General features: G+C 40.6%; 1 protein-coding gene across 3 annotated transcripts in view; it reads right to left on the reverse strand.

Moving 5' to 3' along the window:
* TDRD7 (tudor domain containing 7) overlaps positions 1–18,180 on the reverse strand; it is an 81,746-nt gene extending 63,566 nt beyond the window's left edge. For 2 of the 3 annotated variants that reach the window (XM_063082096.1, XM_063082095.1), the window contains exons 1-2: positions 18,019–18,180; positions 1,211–1,423 (exon numbers count right to left, since the gene is read on the reverse strand). In XM_063082096.1, the coding sequence (XP_062938166.1) occupies positions 1,211–1,417 (207 nt within the window). In that variant the 5' untranslated portion in view covers positions 1,418–1,423; positions 18,019–18,180. The remainder of the gene's footprint in view (positions 1–1,210; positions 1,424–18,018) is intronic. The other variant, XM_063082094.1, reaches the window with a different exon arrangement.
* Positions 18,181–19,986: the final 1,806 nt, after the last annotated feature.

The raw sequence follows: 19,986 nt of genomic DNA on the forward strand, positions 1-19,986 counted from the left end.
TTCATTCAGACATTTGATTATTCATGGATTCAATACATACTTACCAAGTACCAAATATTAGAGATGAAAAAAAATAGTCCCTTATCCTCAAGAAACTTATGAGGGAAAAAGAGAGGCAAAGAAACTAAACAGAAATCACTGTGTCAAGGATTATAATTGATGCAGTACAGGTACAAGTAGACAAAAAGGAAATCTCAAATCTGTCTGGGAGGATCAGTGACTCTGAAGGCCAAAGCATGCTTTCTTATTAATACAGTATTTAATTAATTTATCTCTTCTCCTTATAAAAATTATTACAGATACAATGAACTTCCCCTTTGACCTGTCTCCTGATCCTGGTTTCCATTTCCTCCTCTACCACTGCCTCTCCAGCAGTGGATCATTACAGTAAGTTTTGGTGAGAAACACTCCAGACCTGTTTATGTATTTACGTATATAGAAATGTAGCCAGAAAACTATGTGTTTGAGAGAAGGGCAAGTTTTCTTTTGTCTTTTGGGTGGCAGTTTGCCTATATCAATCATACTGTTCAATGGTTAGATATGACTGCTGGGTCACAGTGAACATGCAATAAAAGATTTATCTGCTATTACCAAATGGCCCATGCTATAAATACTTTCTTCCAGAGAAGATGAAGGATTTAAAACGGTAGAATAATATGATCAAATCAGTATGAAAAAGAAGAAAGGGACTGAGATGAGGGAGAACAGTAGGGAGGCCCCTGTAATAATCAAAAGTGATGAATGATCATTTAGGAATTGAGCTAGGTCCAGACAGCAGGAATTGACATGAGTACAGTCAAATGATGAGAATTTAAACTGCCTATTAGATTTGATGATGAGGAGGTCATTAGTGACCTTGGCAAAAACAGTTGTAGCAGGTTTGTAATAGGTGAGTGTGATGTTTAAGCAGTTAAGGCCTCCAATACAGCTATTTTGTTTTGACACTGAAATTGGGTAAACTTTAACTTTAAAATTTTTTATTTAGCGTGGTTAAAATCTTATTTTACAGTATAAAGAATCTGAGGGATAAAACAAAAGGCGTCAGAATCTAGGCTGTGCTGTGGATGCTGTACTTTCTATCACTACCGATCTCAAACCACGCAACTAGTGCTTTTCACCTTGACTTCTATCATAGATATGAGATTGGAAGTGCCAGACAAGCAATTATGAACTGGTATGATATTTCTGATATACTCGATTACCTTCTTACCTCTCCAGATCTACTAGTCTCTATCCTGACAACTGCTGGCACACTTCTCAGATAGGCTTCTAGTGTAGGGTAACCTAGCTGTTTGAAGGGAATCCAATCACCAGTCAAGGATCTGTACTCTCCTTGGAGCCGGGGTAATGCTATTCCATTCTTATGAGACTGCAGAACAGCTCGGAGCATCTTTGAAACCAGATCTGCTTCCAGCATCTTCGCCTATAAGAACATAGTAGATTACTATAACATGGCTCATTGATCTGTGAATTCAAACAGATTTCCAGAGATGAAACACATTAGATTATTCCATAAATTATTACTGAATACTTCTATGCAATTACAATCCAGGGAAATAACAGCTATGGTAGGGAAAAGCACAAAATACCATGAAAATGTAGGGGAAAGTCAGAAAGGCACAAAAACTAGTCTGGGGAGGGAAGATATCAGGGAATGCTTCTCAGAGGAAGGGAGGCCTAAATGGAGTTCTGAAGGGCAAGATGGAATCAGCCAAGCAAGCAGGAAAAGGGTGGGCTGTTGGGCAGGGGAGAGGTATCAGCCCAAGTAAGGGAACAGGATGTGCAAAAGCACAGAGGTGAAAGAGAAGTACACGGTGCATTCTGAAAATTCTGGGTAGTTAAGTGCCTGGACATGATTGAACAAAGACTCCAAGCTGAGGACTGAAAGCGAGGCTGGGAAAGATGGGATGGGGTGCACTTGGAAGACACTACTATATTATGCTGGTATATCTGCATTTTTTGCCAAAAGTAATGTGGGGCTTTAGGGGGATTTTAAATAGGGGAATAAAATGATCAGCTTATGCATTTTAGAAAGATTATTATCCAGCAGTAGGGAAGATAAATAGGAAGGAGAAAGATTAACAAGTTATAAAAATACTTGGAAATGTGAAGGACCTAAAAACAGTCTTGGGAATAAACAAAATATCAATTTGAGAGGTAAGTAAGAAGTAGAATGTTGAGGAATTGATGAACTGGTGTGGATGATGAAGACGACTCCCAAGTTTCTAGCTTAGAAGCATGGTGGATAGTGATGACTCACACTGAGCTAGGGTAGAGGCAAGTGTGCAAGAGGGGAAGTGATTCATTTTGGACATGTGGGGGATGGGATGCTTGTAGGATAGCCATGTAAATATAATCACTAGGAACTTAGGTTAGAAGTCTGATCTGGTTTTAGATTTGTTAGTCTTCAGTATATATGTGGTATTTGGCATCATAAGGATGGACCTCTGTGGAAGGCTGTCATTTAAGAGAGGAGCAGAGAAGAACCTATGAAAGGAACCTGAGAAAAGGAACCAAAGAGAGAAGAATCAGAGTCACAGTGTCATATAAACAAAAAGAGGAAAGAATAAAAAAGAACCGTGTGTTTAAAAGTATCATATGCAGCAGACAGGTCAAGTAAGAGAAAATGAAAAGTGAATTTGGGTACTTACGAAATCAGTGGATACCTAGGCTGAGGATTTTCATTGATCAGCCAAACAAAATTTTAAAGATTAATCACTCATATTTTCTTTGGACTAATGATTACATCTAGTTTTAGTTTTGCAGAGAAAAAACAGAATGGCGATACATTCAGAGAATAACATTCGAGCAGTCTGGGAAAATGGCTAACCCTTTCATGAAAGGAAAGAAGAAGGCAAGCCATGGATAATTTGTTAATTTTCCTTCAACACTGTTATCCAATAGAACTTTCTGTGATGACGGAAATGTTTTTTTTTTTTTTTAATTTTATTTTGTCGATATACATTGTGGCTGATTATTGTTGCCCATCACCAAAACCTCCCTCCCTCCTCCCTCCCCCCACTGATGTCCCCTCTGTTTGATTGTTGTGTCAACTTCAAGTAATTGTGGTTGTTATATCTTCTTCCACCCCCCCGGTTTTTTTTTGTGTGTGTGTGTGTGTCTGTGTGTGTGTGTCTGTGTGTGTGTGTGAATTTATATATTAATTTTTAGCTCCCACCAATAAGTGAGAACATGTGCTATTTCTCTTTCTGTGCCTGATTTGTTTCACTTAATATAAGTCTCTCAACGGCCATCCATGTTGTTGCAAATGGCAGTATTTCATTCGTTTTTATAGCTGAGTAGTATTCCATTGTGTAGATGTACCACATTTTCCGTATCCACTCATCTGATGATGGACATTTGGGCTGGTTCCAACTCTTGGCTATTGTAAAGAGTACTGCAATGAACATTGGGAACATGTATACCTTCGACTTGATGATTTCCATTCCTCTGGGTATATTCCCAATAGTGGAATAGCTGGGTCGTATGGTAGATCTATCTGCAATTGTTTGAGGAACCTCCATACCATTTTCCATAGAGGCTGCACCATTTTGCAGTCCCACCAACAATGTATGAGAGTTCCTTTTTCTCCGCAACCTCACCAGCATTTATCGTTCAGAGTCTTTTGGATTTTAGTCATCCTAACTGGGGTTAGATGGTATCTCAGTGTGGTTTTGATTTGCATTTCCCGGATGCTGAGTGATGTTGAGCATTTTTTCATATGTCTGTTGGCCATTTGGATATCTTCCTTAGAGAAATGCCTACTTAGCTCTTTTGCCCATTTTTTAATTGGGATGCTTCTTTTTTCTTGTAAAGTTGTTTGAGTTCCTTATATATTCTGGATATTAATCCTTTGTCAGATGTATATTTTGCAAATATTTTCTCCCACTCTGTTGGTTGTCTTTTAACTCTGTTAATTGTTTCTTTTGCTGTGCAGAAGCTTTTTAGTTTGATATAATCCCATTTGTTTATTTTTCCTTTGGTTGCCCGTGCTATTGGGGTCATATTCATGAAGTCTGTGTCCAGTCCTATTTCCTGAAGTGTTTCTCCTATGTTTTCTTTAAGAAGTTTTATTGTTTCAGAGTGTATATTTAAATCCTTAATCCATTTTGAGTTGATTTTAGTATATGGTGAGAGGTATGGATCTAGTTTCATTCTCCTGCATATGGATATCCAGTTATCCCAGCACCATTTGCTGAAGAGGCAGCCCCTTCCCCAGTGAATAGGCTTGGTGCCTTTGTCAAAGATCAGATGGCAGTAAGTGTGTGGGTTGATTTCTGGATTCTCCATTCTATTCCATTGATCAGTGTGTCTGTTTTTATGCCAGTACCATACTGTTTTGGTTATTATAGCTTTGTAGTATAGCTTAAAGTCAGGTAGTGTTATGCCTCCAGCTTTATTTTTTTTGCTCAGCATTGCTTTGGCTATGCGTGGTCTTTTATTATTCCATACAAATGTCTGGATAGTTTTTTCCATTTCTGAGAAAAATGTTTTTGGAATTTTGATGGGGATTGCATTGAATTTGTATATCACTTTGGGTAGTATGGACATTTTCACTATGTTGATTCTTCCAATCCAAGAGCATGGGATATCTTTCCATCTTCTTGTATCCTCTCTAATTTCTCTCAGGAGTGGTTTGTAGTTCTCATTATAGAGATTTTTCACCTCCTTGGTTAACTCAATTCCTAAGTATTTTATTTGTTTGGTAGCTATTGTAAATGGGTAGGCTTTCTTGATTTCTCGTTCTGCATGTTCACTATTGGAGAAAAGAAATGCTACTGATTTTTGTGTGTTGATTTTGTATCCTGCTACTGTGCTGAAATCATTTATCAATTCCAACAGTTTTTTTGTAGAGGTTTTAGGCTGTTCGATATATAGGATCATTTCTTCTGCAAACAGGGACAGTATGACTTCATCTTATCCAATCTGGATGCCCTTTATTTCCTTCTCTTCTCTGATTGCTCTGGCTAGTACTTCCAACACTATGTGGAATAGGAGTGGTGAGAGTGGGCATCCTTGTCTAGTTCCTGTGCTTTTCCCCATTCAGGATGATATATTGGCAGTGGGTTTGTCATATATGGCTTTAATTATGTTGAGATACTTTCCCTCTATACCTAACTTATAGAGGGTCTTTGTCATGAATGAGTGCTGAACTTTATTAAATGCTTTTCCAGCATCTATAGAGATGATCATATGGTCCTTGTGTTTGACTTTATTAATATGGTGTATCACATTTATTGATTTGCGTATGCTGAACCAACCTTGCATCCCTGGGATGAAGCCCACTTGATCGTGGTGAATAATTTTACGTATGTGTTGCTGTATTCTGTTTGCTAGTATTTTAGTGAGGATTTTTGCATCTATATTCATCAAGGATATCAGCCTGTAGTTTTCTTTTTTGGTTATATCTTTACCTGGTTTTGGTATCAGGATGATGTTTGCTTCATAGAATGACTTTGGGAGATTTGCGTCTGTTTCAATCTTTTGGAATAGTTTGTAAAGAATCGGTGTCAATTCCTCTTTGAATGTTTGGTAAAATTCTGCTGTGAGTCCATCTGGTCCTGGGCTTTTCTTTGTTGGGAGCCTTCTGATAACAGCTTCAATCTCCTTTATTGTTATTGGTCTGTTCAAATTTTCTACGTCTTCATGGTTCAGTTTTGGGAGCTTGTGTGTGTCCAGAAATTTATCCATTTCCTCTAGATTTTCAAACTTGTTGGCGTATAGTTGTTTATAGTAGTCTCGAATGATTCCTTGTATTTCAGATGAATCAGTTGTAATATCGCCTTTTTCATTTCTAATTTTTGTTATTTGAGTCTTCTCTCTTCTTTTTTTTGTTAGCCATGCTAATGGTTTGTCAATTTTATTTATCTTTTCAAAAAAACCAACGTTTTGATTCATTGATCTTTTGAATTATTTTTTGGGTTTCAATTTCATTCAGTTCTGCTCTGATCTTAATGATTTCTTTCTGTCTGCTAACTTTAGGTTTGGACTGTTCTTGTTTTTCTAGTTCTTTAAGGTGAAGTGTTAGGTTGTTCACTTGCCATCTTTCCATTCTTCTGAGGTGAGGATTTAATGCAATAAATTTTCCCCTTAATACTGCTTTTGCAGTATCCCACAGGTTTTGGTATGATGTATCATTGTTTTCATTAGTTTCAATAAATTTTTTGATTTCCTGATTGATTTCTTCTTGGACCCATATGTCATTAAGTAGAATACTGTTTAATTTCCATGTGTTTGTATAGTTTCCAGTTTTCGTTTGTTATTGATTCCTAATTTTAATCCATTGTGGTCTGAGAAAATACATGGGATAATTCCAATTTTTTTGATTTGTTGAGACTTGATTTGTGACCTAATATGTGATCTATCCTGGAGAATGATCCATGTGCTGATGAGAAGAATGAATATTCTGAGGTTGTTGGATGGAATGTTCTGTAGATATCTGCCAATTCCAATTGGTCTAGAGTCTTGTTTAGATCTTGTGTTTCTCTACTGATTCGTTGCCTAGATGATCTATCTAATATTGACAGTGGGGTGTTCAGGTCCCCTGCTATTATGGTATTGGTGTCTATTTCCTTCTTTAGGTCTAATAGAGTTTGTTTTATAAATCTGGCTGCTCCAACATTGGGTGCGTACATATTTATGATTGTTATGTCTTCTTGATAGATCAGTCCTTTTATCATTAAGCAGTGTCTCTCATTGTCTCTTTTTATGGTTTTTAGTTTAAAGTCTATTTTGTCAGATATAAGAATAGGTACTCCAGCTCGTTTTTCTTTTCTGTTTGCATGGTAAATCTTTTTCCATCCTTTCACTCTTAGTCTATGTGAATCTTTATGGGTGAGGTGGGTCTCTTGTAGGCAGCATATAGTTGGGTCCTCCTTTTTAATCCAGTCAGCCAGTCTGTGTCTTTTGATTGGGGAATTTAAGCCTTTTACATTAAGAGTTGTTATTGAATGGTGTTGATTTATTCCTAGCATTTTACTGGTTGTTTGGTTGTCTTAGGTGTCTTTTGTTCCTTGCTTTCTGATTTACTGTTTGGTTTCTGTGTTTGTTGGTTCCTTAGGTTGTAGATAGCGTTTTTGTTTGTTTGTTTTCTCTTCATGAATGCCATTTTTATTATACTAGTGGGTTTTGATTTTTCTTGGGTTTTTATGGCAGTGGTAGCTATTTTTCAGGAACCAAACCCAGTACTCCCTTGAGGATTTCTTGTAAGGGTGGTCGTGTGGTAGTGAACTCCCGCAGGTTTTGTTTGTCTGAGAAATATACTATTTGCCCTTCATTTCGGAAGGATAGCCTTGCAGGGTAGAGTATTCTTGGCTGGCAATCTTTGTCTTTTAGTATTTTGAATATATCATCCCATTCCTTTCTAGCTTTTAGGGTTTGTGATGAAAAGTCTGATGTTAGCCTGATTGGGGCTCCCTTATAGGTGATTTGACGCTTCTCTCTTGCAGCTTTTAAGATTCTCTCTTTGTCTCTGAGTTTTGCCAATCTGACTCTAACATGTCTTGGAGAAGGCCTTTTTGGGTTGAATACGTTTGGAGATCGTTGAGCTTCCTGGATCTGAAGATCTGTGATTTTTCCTATACCTGGGAAGTTTTCTGCCACTATTTTGTTGAATATGTTTTCAATGCAATCTCCATTTTCCTCCCCTTCTGGAATACCCATGACTCGGATATTTGAGCGCTTAAGGTTGTCTGATATCTCTCTCAGATTTTCTTCAATGTCTTTGATTCTTTTTTCTTTCTTTTTGTCTGCTTGTGTTATTTCAAACAGCCCATCTTCAAGTTCAGAGGTTCTCTCTTCAACTTCGACAAGCCTGCTGGTTAAACTCTCCGTTTTGTTTTTTATTTCGCTGAATAACTTCTTCAGTTCAGCAAGTTCTGCTACATTTTTTTTCAGGACATTGAATTCCTTGTACATTTCCTCTTTCAGATCCTGTATACTTTTCCTCATTTCATCATGATGTCTAGCTGAGTTTTCTTGTATCTCATTCAGTTTCCTTAGAATTATCACTCGAAATTCCTTGTCAGTCATTTCAAGGGCTTCTTGTTCTATAGGGTCTAAAGTTTGAGATTTATTAACTTTTGGTGGTGTACTTTCTTGATTTTTTGTATTTCTGGTATCTTTTTTTTGATGTTTATTCATTGTGGCAGGGGGTTTCACAGTCCACCGCTTTGAGACTATTGACTAACTAAGATGTTGCTGTGGTTGCCAATTTGGTATGGCTACCTCCGTGACTGCTCAGTTGGCCTCTAGTGCCTTGTGTGTATGGTTGCCTCGGGTCTTGGGCCTCTCCGGGGAGCCACCTCTCTGGTCAGCTTGGACTCTGCTGGGCTGCTGGATCACATACCACAGGGTGTGTAATCTGTGCTGAGCTTTCACTTCCCGTGCAGGACTTCTCCCTGTTCCGTGCGCTCTGGCCCGGGCTGTTGGATCGTGCAGTGGCGACCCCACAGGGTGTGTGGTTTCTGTCGAGTCTCCACCTCCCTAGCCGTACGTCTCCCCGCTCTGTGCGCACTAGGCTGGGCTGGGACGTGTCTTCTGCAACCCTCGTCTATCAGCTGGGCCTTCAAGACCCTGCTCGGCACCACCTCGCCCAGGAAGTCTACCAGATTTCTGCTAGGCACAGACGACCAGTCACTCTGGGTGCCTTTGTAGCACTGTGTAGATCTTTCTTGGGACTTATCACCTTCCTCCTGGTATCACGTTTATTTGTGTACCTGTCTTATCTCCCACACCAGAGCGTGAGCTCCTAGGGGGAGGAGCCCGCAGCACACGGTTCACCTTTGTATCCCCCCGGTGTGGACCGAGTCTGGTGCCCACCTGCAGTCAGCTCTCCAGCAGGTTCAAGCACACTTGGGAACTCTCCAACCACAGTATTCCTAACCAGAAATTGATTAGGCGTTTTTCCGAACTGGTGGCCACAGAGATGGTATCTGCCTCCCAGTAACCAGAAGTTTACTAGGGGCCGGAGCCCTGGGTGCGGTGGAGTGACAGTCGGCCCCGCCCGTACTTCCTTGCCCTCCCGACGCTGGCCAGGGATGCCCCATGCCACCAGCCCCACCAGAGAACCACGGAGGGAGTGGGAGGGGAGGCCAGCCCGCAGGGCCCAGGAAGCCCTGCGCCGGGGCAAGCAAGTGGGAAGGCTCAGTGAGGAGCCGAGCCGGGTGAGGAGAACAGGCTTGGCTGAGCAGGGCCGGAGCTGCCACCACCTGAGAAAATGCAGGCAGCCCCGCGGGGCAGTGAGTGGCCCAGTGATGCAGGCGGAAGCCGGGCTGGTGTCAGCCCCCTGAGCAGGGCCAGGTCCGGGGTCACTCACAGGGCTGTGCCAGGTCGGGCGCTCCCTCTCTGCCTCTGGTTTGTCGCCTTCCCCGTTCTCGGCTCCCGCTGCCTCAGTCTGCTCGCTCGGTCCCACGGCGCAGCTCGGGCGCTCCCAGGAACCTTCTTTTATGCCGGCCTGAAACCTCGAATCATGAATAGGGCAGCTGGCCGCCTTCAGCACAGCCCCGGCCTCCGGGATCCTGGCTGCATCCACGGCAGCCCTGGCACCGTGTTCCCTCTTTAGAGACTCACTTTTACAGCTAAGAAACAGTTCTTTTCCTGCTCCATACTTCAAAGCTGTTGCCTGTAAATGAGGCAGCCTCTCCTGCCAAGGGCAAAGTGGCAGTCAACCCCCACGACTGGCCACCAGCAGCGGTCCTCCCTTAAGAGACGGCAAGAGGAAGGTCCACAAGTTTCCCGGCTGCCTACTGCGCCAACCGCCGCAGCCACCGCCATCTTGAAACTCGACGGAAATGTTTTATATCTGTGCTGTCCAATATGGTAGCCACATGTGGCTTTGAGCACTTAAAATGTGGTCAGAATGACTGAGGAACAAAATTTTTAATTTAATTTCAATTAAATGTGGCTAGTGGCCACCATATTGGACAGCACAGTGTTCTAGACAAACAGCCTTTTTCTTTCTCTGGCTTAGAAAACAGAAAGGAAGAACAGCATACAATTCTATTAATTTCCTCATTTGTCCATTTAAAAAAGGAAACAAAATAGCTCATTCGTGGGTTCACTTAATTATGATACTCAAATGACAGAAAGGTTTAAACAGCAAATGAAAATCTTAAGTATTCATTATGTACTCCACACAACTAAACTTTAACTTTTTACAAATTCTCACCACCAGCACCAAGAATATTTAATTAATACTACAGTCTAGGAAAGACCTATACTAGGTCTATATTCTTATCATTTCTATAGATAAACAGGTACACAGGTCTTCAGTTAGATATAACTCATTTAGGTATAAATTATATAAACTAAAATTAACTCATTTTATGTGTAGTGTTTCTTGAGATTTGAAAAATATATACGCTCATGAATCATCACCACAATCAATATATAGACATTTCTATCACCAAAAAAGTTCCCTCATGTGGCGTGCATAATATATGTAAAAGTAAAATGCACCACAACAATAGCACAAAGAATAAGAAGACTTGGAAGTATACCATTGGAAGGTTCTTAAACTACAAGGGTACTTCAAAAAGTTGGTGGAAAAACGGAATTAAAAAATAACATGAATGGGCCGGCCCGTGGCTCACTCGGGAGAGTGCGGTGCTGATAACACCAAGGCCCCGGGTTCGGATCCCATATACGGATGGCCGGTTCGCTCACTGGCTGAGTGTGGTGCTGACAACACCAAGTCAAGGGTTAAGATCCCCTTACCGGTCATCTTTAAAAAAAAAAAATAAATAAATAACATGAATATTTCCATGAATTATTTGAAGACCCCTTGGACATAAAGTAGTACAATATTATTTGAAGGTAGGCTGTGATAAAGAGGTATATTGTAAACCCAATGGCAACCACTAAAATTATTTTATAGAGGTATAACTAATAAACCAGTAGTAAAGATAAAATAAAATAAAACAATAATCAAATAGTAGACAAGAAAAAAAATTAGACAGGGAAAAAAGGGAAAACAACAGCAATAACAACAAAGAACAGAAAGGGAAAATAGAAAACATCTAGCAAAATGGAAGATTTAATGCCAACCATACTGATAATTATATTAAATGTAAGTAATTAAAATATCCCAATAAAAAGTTACAGATTGGCAGAATGAATATAAAAACAAGACTTGCCAATATACTACCTACAAGAAACCCACTTAAAATATAAATACATAGGTTAAAAGTAAAAAGAAAGAAAAAGTTATGTCATGCAAATACTATGACTATATTAGTATCAGAACAAGGAATATTACCAGAAATACAATGATTAAGGAGTTAATTGATCAGGAAGACATAACAATCCTAAATGTGTCTGCACCAAACATTAGAGTTTCAAAACACACAAACTTGATAGCTGAAAGAATAGATTCACAATTATGGCTGGACACTTGAAAACTCCTTTCTCAGTAACTAACAGAACAAGTAGACAAAAAATCAGTAAGGATATAAAAGAGCTGAACAGCACTATCAACCAAACTGATCTAACTGATATTGACAGAACACTCCATTTCAACAACAGCAGAACATACACTTCTTTCAAGAGCATATGGTACATTCACCAAAATAGAACGTATTCTGGGACTAAAAACAATACTCAACCGATTTAAAATAACCAAAATTATACAAAGAGTATTCTGTAACCAGAACAAAATTAAATTGGTATCTGTAACAAAAAGATATATAAACAATCCCCATGTATTTGCAAATTTAACAACATACTTCTAAAGAACCAAGGGTCAAAGAGGAACGCTCCCCCCAAAATCATATGTGGTCAATCATATGCAAAAAGTGAACTTCACATCATATACAAAAATTAATTCAAAATATATCACTGAGGTCCTAAATAAAAAAGCTAATATTGTAAAACTCCTAGAAAAAAACAAAGCAATAAATCTTTGTGATCTTGTGTTAGACAAAGACTTTTTAGAAACATGGAAGAAAAAATTGACAAACTGGATTCATCAAAATTTATAATTTCTGCTCTTTCAAAGGTTGTTAAGAAAATGAAAAGACAAACCACAGACTGAGAGAAAATATTTTCATAACACACATGGTAAAGGGTCTTTATCACATCTTGACAAGCACGGAGCACTGCTTGAATACTGGTAAATGTCACACACTTACATACCTTCCTGTTTTTCAAACAGTGTTTGGATACTGTTTGGGATTCACGAACACAAACTAATACTAAATTCATAACAGCTTTGGTAGTTACATATTTAGTAAACCAATGGACACTAGAAGTACAACTACTAGTGTGTGAGGTTTCACAGAGTTTTTTAAAAAGCTACAGAAAGGATCTCACACTTAAGACTGGGAAGCAAGGTTTGACCACATGGCAGCAATCTGTAAATTAAGCAATCCCTCCCTCCCCACATGCCTTTTCTAAACATGCTCTCTTTCGTGGAATACTATAACTCTCTATTTGCAAACAACTTTTTGGAGGGAAGGGCAGTCCCTTGGACTGCAAGACTGAGGATCTCAAAGCTGGTGAGAAGCAGTTAAATGCAATAAAACCTGGATGAGTAAATACGATCATACTCAGATATATGTTTTGTTCTTACATTTGTCAATCTCTTCCAGTCTGGTATGCAAGTTCCACATTAGCAATATCATTTTAGGCACTGAACACCAACAAAAAAAGTTAAAGCTTAAAATACTCCGAGTTTTAAAAATCTTTAGTCATCACGGCAATTACACTCTCAAGATACTTAAGAATACTTTCATCTAACTATAAAAAGCAAGTTTATTATTTTGAATATCATTCATAAAAGCACAAAAGGAAGCTTATCATGGGAATTCCAACTATTAGTGTCCCAAAGGCAAACTTTTAGGCAACCTCCCCCGCAAAAATTAACTTCCAAAAGTTTCTGTACAGTGGCTCCCCCAATTTTTAAAGTTGCCATTTTGATTTTTCAACTCTTTTCCCCTGTATTTCTATTCTCTAAAAGTGTTGTGATAAATATAACGTTGAATTTCAGAGAATTCAAATTACTTTTCTTCTGTGAATCTGAGACTGTCATGCAAGCCCTGGTGACCATTAGTTAGGCTGGGAGAAATGAGGTTGGCCATCTCTTTTTCAGACAACAGATTCTCAGGTTAAAATTCTGAAGGGCTTCCCTAGCCAGTATGGGGACTGGTTGAGCTGAATAAAAATTCTAAATAGAAGAGTAAAATGGAAGTGGATCTGGGGAATTATTAAATCAGAGCACTTTTGATTTCAAAAACTGACCAAGGTCAGCCTGCAAGGACCTCAATCAAGAAGAAACTGGCCACAACAGATAGCACTTGATCTTCATCTCCCTCCTCTCACTCTTTTTCTTCCTCCTTTCCTCACCTCTTTTTATGAATAAACACATTAAAAGTAGTTATATATGCTTAGCACAATATTTGGAATTCAGTAGTTACTTAATAAAGAAATTTCCCTAGAAGCATGGTGTGGAGGGAAATGATCTGTGAATATACTCATTAAATGGCTAAGAGTGCAAGGATATAAGCACTGGTATACTGGAGATATTTTTAGTATAGCATCAAATTTGAAATGTCAGAATTTTCCCAGACTTTCTTACTTGCCTCATTATCACACTTATGAACTGGCAAGCTTGGTAAGAAAGCCAGTGGATCTCCTCCAAGATTTCTCACCTAACCAGCAGGCAAGAAGTCATTTACTGCTTTGGCAAAGGGTCTTGGAGCAAAGATTACCTGCTAGACCACAATACTGCAATGTTCCTGTACATTGCCTTGCCTGGCTTAGGAAAGCAGCATAAGATGGTGGGCCCAAACTCAGAATGTGGAGCTGGGAGAAGCATGGAATGCTACTGGGCACCTTAACACCAACTGCTCCAAACTCTTTAGCTTAAAAATGAGGAATCTGAGGCCCAGATAGCACATGATTTTATGGCCAGAACCACAAGAACCTTGGTCTTCTGGCTCCCAAAATAAGGCTTCCTTTCAGACAGCTGCTCCTATTATATAGAGTTGGCTTCTGAAAGTAAAATTTGACTCAGGGAACGCTGACCGCAATCTTGGGGCATGTTTAGTGACTAGCCCTTAAAGTGGAAAGAAACAGGGATCTGCACATTCTGATTATGGGAGTAGCACCCAAATCCAAAATAATTGCCAAGTGTTGCAAAAATTCAATGTGGCAGGTGACATCTTTTATCTTTTCAGTTTTTCCCTTTTCTCTTTGCTACACAATTAGTCATAAGTTTCCAAGATGTACAAGTGGGGCAGGGAGTAGGGGAAAGTAATAACAACCTTAAGGGAAATGAGATTAAATAATTTAAATGGCCTAAATAATTTTCACTATATTTCAAAACTGTATTTTGTAAATTCACTGCTTTTCTCTTTAATACACCTGAACATGGCCAGAGAGTCTGATTCTGAAGAACCTGGTTGTTTTGCTGTGTTCTAGATAAAGGCCTTTTACCTTTGATTGATCCTCCCTGGCTGAGTCATTTGCATGCTACCTGCTTCCTGTAGCTACTGGTGCCCAAAGGACTTTGGCTCAGCCAGTCTGGCTCTCATCCATACTTTCTCTTCTCTATTTCAACTATTTTCAACTGTACCATTCGGCTCATGTTCCTCATTACATTTTTCATGTCATGAATTTGAGTTGTAAAGACGCACTAAACCCCAAAATAAATCTGAAGAATTATTAGAGTAAACTGAAATCATTAAGTAATCTCTCTTACCTTCTTTAGTCAGCTGCTCAATTTTGAAGTATTTGGCTCTCTCCTTAGGGCATATACTTCTAGTAACTAGCTGCCCTCCTACTTGAAGACACTATTTTAGCAACAAGTCGGGACCTTAAAGTCCCAGAATGTCTATGCTGAAAGATTTCAGGAGTCATCTAGCCTAACCCAAACCCCTCATCTTACAAATCAATAAACTGAGCCTCAGAGAAGGTTTATTGTCTAAGATCCTTACCCAGTTATTTCACATCTTGCAACAGTTTAACATGCTATCTTTTCTTTCCTATTACAGTCTACTTCTTACCACCTGAATTACCCTGTCGCCAATAGATTTTTAAAGGAAAAGAGTAGTTAACACCCTCAGGTAGTGGTATATTTCTTTCTTTCTTTCTTTTTTTTTTTTTTTTTGAAGATGACCGGTAAGGGGATCTTAACCCTTGACTTGGTGTTATCAGCACCACAAGTGAGCCACGGGCCGGCCCAAGTGGTATATTTCTTTAGGTGTTTTTTTTTTCTTTTTGTTTTAAAACTTGCTTTATAGTGTTATATATAATGCATAGAGAAAACCATATTGTGTGAACAATTTAAGCAGTAATAAGAAAACAAATAAATGTCTAATCACACTAGAGTATGAAATAGAACATTTCCAGGAATTTAAAGCCACTTATAAGCCCCTTTCCATTCTTAATCTACATATATTTTGATATTTAAAATAATCATTCCCTGGTTTTCAGTGTGCTTCCTACGAATGTACCCTTTTTCTTTCTTTCCTTCTTTCTTTATTTATTAGGGAGTTCCCATTCTTGTGATTTCAGGTGGTAAGAAGTAAATTATTCATGCATTTTAACTGCATACCATGATTGTATAAGTAAGGGATTTCCATATCTACATGCTAGGGAATAACCCTGAAATGATAAAGTGGCCTAGTCAGGAGTTTGGGTCTTAATCCTAGTTCTGCTACTAATTACCTATGACCCTTTAAGCAAGTCTCTTCAGGCCTCTTTTTTCACAAGGAAGATACGGAGGGTGGGCAAGAGCCATGATTCTCAACTTTCCTTGGATTCCTTCAAGGCTGAAATGGGGTCCAAAGATCTAATAGAAACCATGAGTTTGCTTACCCATGACAAAGTTGCACAGGCTAAAATATGAAGTTTGATTTGAAGTTACTACGTATTCACACTGAGTATCTTTTGCTGATTACAAGCTGATTGACATATATGCATGTCTTCAACTAAAATTACAAAATTAATTACTTTTGGTTTGTTTGAAAGACAAAAATTTTAAAATATTTGGCCCATGAAGAAATAATGAAAAGAATGAAGCTTTCAAAAGTACAGAGGTGAGAATGGAAGGAGGGAAAGGCAGGTTTGGCACAAAAAAAGAAAAACCAATTCACATAAATACAAAATTAAATTTCACTCCATGCACCAAGGAATGTCCAAATGCAAAGCACTCACTTTCTGTCAAATCTCAGTTCTGGAAAAAAATCACTTGATCAAACACACCATAGGCACTTAGGGCTGGATTATTTTCTCTTTACATTCACATTAAGTATCCAATTAGATTATATTGCACAGAGAACTTAAAAGAGAGGTCCTTCATGGAGTTTAAATCTCTTGATGCAAAATACAATACTTCATTCAGCTATGTTCAACCAGTATGCTTAAAAGGGCATTTAGCAGGGATTACATTTCATTTCCAATCTACAGGGACTAAAATCTGAAGGCAGTGCCAACTGCTACCTCACAGTCTCACTGTGTTTCACTAGCAAAGAGGGAGGCTGTGTGCCACCAAAGGGCCCTGGACTATAGGGCACAGGAGATGTGCGTTGTAATCCAGCTGCCCCCAGGAGCAATTCCCTACAACCAGCACAGTATTTTGCATGTAACTGATGCTCAATGAATGTCAGTTGAGTGGAAGTGCAAAAATCCATGTGCCAATCTATGTTATGTAAGGGTACTTCAAAAAGTTTATGGAAAAATAGAATTAAAAGATAATATGAATATTTTCATGAACTTTTTGAAGTACCTTTGTGTAAACAACTTAAAGACCTTTGTGTCCCTGCCCTCACAAAACTGAAATTCAATTATGTAAAATATGGGCAGTTTGGTAAAAGGAGGAGACTTAACCTTGCTTGACTATTATTATGAGTCAAAGGGTTTATAGTGGTTAAAGCCTGGCAGAGTAAGTTAAATATTTCCATTTGATACTTAGAAAACCGGGCTCAGAGAAATTATGTTCTTTTTTCAAGATCACAGAATTAGTAAACTGAGAAGAAAAATTACAACTCAGATCTGCAAAGCCTCCACTGTTTGCAGTATGCAACACATACCTACACATCAAGGCAACCCAGGAACAGATGTGGATTTGGGTCTGAATTTCACTTCTGCCACTAAGTTATTGCATATCTCCAGGCAGAACACTTTTCTCCAATTTTTCCACCTGCACGGTGGTGGTAAATGAACTATGAACTACATCACTGGTTTTTTTGGTTGGCTTGGGCAGTTATCAGAATTCTTTCGGGCTAGGACATTTTCTAATAGTTATTTCTCCTTCCTGCTCTTTGAAATTATTTGGGAGTGGTACCTACCCCTCACGTGGATGAGGGTAGAAAAGATATGCCGGCTCCAAGTCTCTTCCCAGCATATTGAGGCTGAGAACATGACCCTGTAGGGGAATGTTGGTGAAAATTAAGAGATAACTTATTCACGGTTCCATGTTTCCCTCCCAGCTTGGTGCTTTGCACCCAGCAGGTGCTCAGTTTCAGAAGAACAGCCTCGTTACGTGTGTCCTGCGGCCTGCACGGGCTTGCTCAAGAAATACAAGAGACCGTAAGGAGAAGTCTGCGCCCTCAGGAAACAAAGTTCGTGGTGTAAATACATGAGTTCCAACAGTCGGGAGCTCCGACACCCCTTGCCCGGGCGGGCTGCCGGTACCGGGAACCACTTCCTGGTCAGCATCTCCCGCCCTCGTCCATACCCCCGGGGCTGCATTTCCCCCACTGCAGTGGCTTCCGAGGCCGCCCGAGGGTCCGTACGACCTCCGGGTGAACCCCCAGCCCGGCCCCGAGCGGCCGGGGGAGGGGTCCCCTCAGAGATTTAAAACACTACGCTCTGGAACTCCAACTCCCGGCACCAGCCCGGTTTCCAGGAGTCGGGACCCGGGTATCCCCGGCGGCTGCAGGAAAGAGGCCCCGAGCCTGTGGGAGTCCCGCCCGGGCCGCTGGCCCGCGGGTGACCTAAGTGCGCCGCGCCAGCCCCAAACCTCGTCCGACGTCGCCGGCACCTGTCGCGCCCGCAGCCGGCAGGACCTGCGCTCACCTCGCTCCGGGGGACCACGGCCCGTCCCCGAGCCGCTGGGCCCAACTCCCGCTGCCGTCTCCACCAGAACCCCGGCCACCGTCTCCGCCAGGGACCCCGCCGCGGCCGCCGCCCACTTTCGGTTTCCCCGCACCGCCGGAGCGGCCGCCGCGGCTCGGGAAACACCTCTAGCCCCTGCCCCGCCCTGACCGGCCCTGCCCAGCCCCGCCCCGCTCGGCCTCGCCCCGCCCCGAGGACGGCCCGGCATCGGCTCTGCGCACGCGCGGGCGCTCCGGCCGCGTCGGCCCATGCGGGCTTCCGCGCGTGGGACTGGAAACCGACGCCGCCTAGCGGTTTCTGCGCGTGCCCACGCACGAAGACTACTGCGGGTGGGCGCAGGAGCGCCTCCTCGTGGACAACGCAGGTACACGCGGGCCGGGAGGGCCCGGGACCCAGCAGGGGGTGTGGGCGGCTCCGCCTCAGCCCTTAGTGCTTAGGCTGTCGGGTTCATCTTCTTTCCAGACAGTTCATTTAACTCTTGCACGTTCTTTTCTTCAATATCTGGAGCAGTGACTTTTTATTCTCCTAGACATCCACCTGGTCCGCTCATATCCTTCAGGTCTTCTCTCAAAGCGTCACGCTCTCATGGAGGGTGGCCACACTCTAAAATGTCAACCTTTTGCCCTGACATTTACTATCCCCCTTCTTTGAGGTATAATTGACATAAAATAAACCGCACGTGTTTAAAATGTACAATTTGGCAAGTTTTGACATGTATACAGCTGTAAAACCATCACTGCAACCAAAATAATGAACATATCCATCGCCCCGAAAAATTTTCTTGTGCGCCTTTATAGCCTTTACCTACTGTCCCTCCCTGTCCTTTCCTCACTCAAACACTCATCTGTTTTCTGTTGCTGCAAATTAGTTTGCTTTTTCTAGAGTTTTATATAAAACTTGTGTATGGAATCATACAACATGTACTGTCATTATTATTGTTGTTGTTTGTTGTTGTTGTTGTTGTTATTATTATTATTATTATTATGTGGCTTCTTTCATCCAGCAAAAGTATGTTGAGATTTGTTCATGTTGTGCATGTACCAATAATTTATGGCTTTTTATTGATGAGTCGTATTCCATTGTATGGATTTACCAAACCTACCGTATGACCCCAACATTCCACTTCCAAGTATTTACCCAAAGGAAGTGAAAGCATATGTCCACACCAAGACCTGTACAAGACTGTTTATAGCAGCTTTGTTTGCAACAGCCTCAGATGAAAACAACAGCAACATCCTTTAGGAGGTGAATGACAATCATCCAATATATACTGAACACCTGCTGTTCAATAACAAACTTTCATGGAGTGCCAGTAAGCCTGTGCTTTAGGAGCTTTTGATTCAGTGAAAAGGAGCAGTAGACATGGAAAGATAGATTGGAAGTGGATTGTGAAAAGCCTGATATCCCATGCTTAGAAGTTTGGGCTTTTCCCCAAAGGCAATGGAGACCTGTTCAAAATTTTTGAACAGGGGTCTTCTTTGAATACTGTTCTCTTTCGTACTCCCACATCTGGTCCCTCACTAAGTCTGCCTAAATATCTCTCTCTCTGTAACTTCTCTGCATCCCCTCTGCTCTTTATCAGCCTATTTCAGATATCTTTCTCCCCTTTCTCCCCTCCAATCTACTCTAAATATTGCAGTGGATTCAAGAGACCTAATATACAACCAATTGCCTGTTTGGACTCTGCAGTGCTCATAAAGTCCTCTGGCTCCATATTTAAGATGTAAAAAGCAGCTGTCAATTGAAAGAGTGCCAGTGGGAGTAAGGAAGTTAGAAAAAACTCCAGAGTCCTACATGTAAAATAAATCCTAAACTGATGTGAGTTAACTTCATGTCTGAGATCCTTTTTCCTTGCAAGGGTGTTCCATGTTTGGACTGTCATATATAAAGAAAAATGATGCTCTACAGCTAGTTTTTTTTAAAACAGCT

This window comes from Cynocephalus volans, chromosome 17, assembly GCF_027409185.1.
Source record: "Cynocephalus volans isolate mCynVol1 chromosome 17, mCynVol1.pri, whole genome shotgun sequence".
In the NCBI taxonomy this organism is placed as follows: Eukaryota; Metazoa; Chordata; class Mammalia; order Dermoptera; family Cynocephalidae; genus Cynocephalus; species Cynocephalus volans.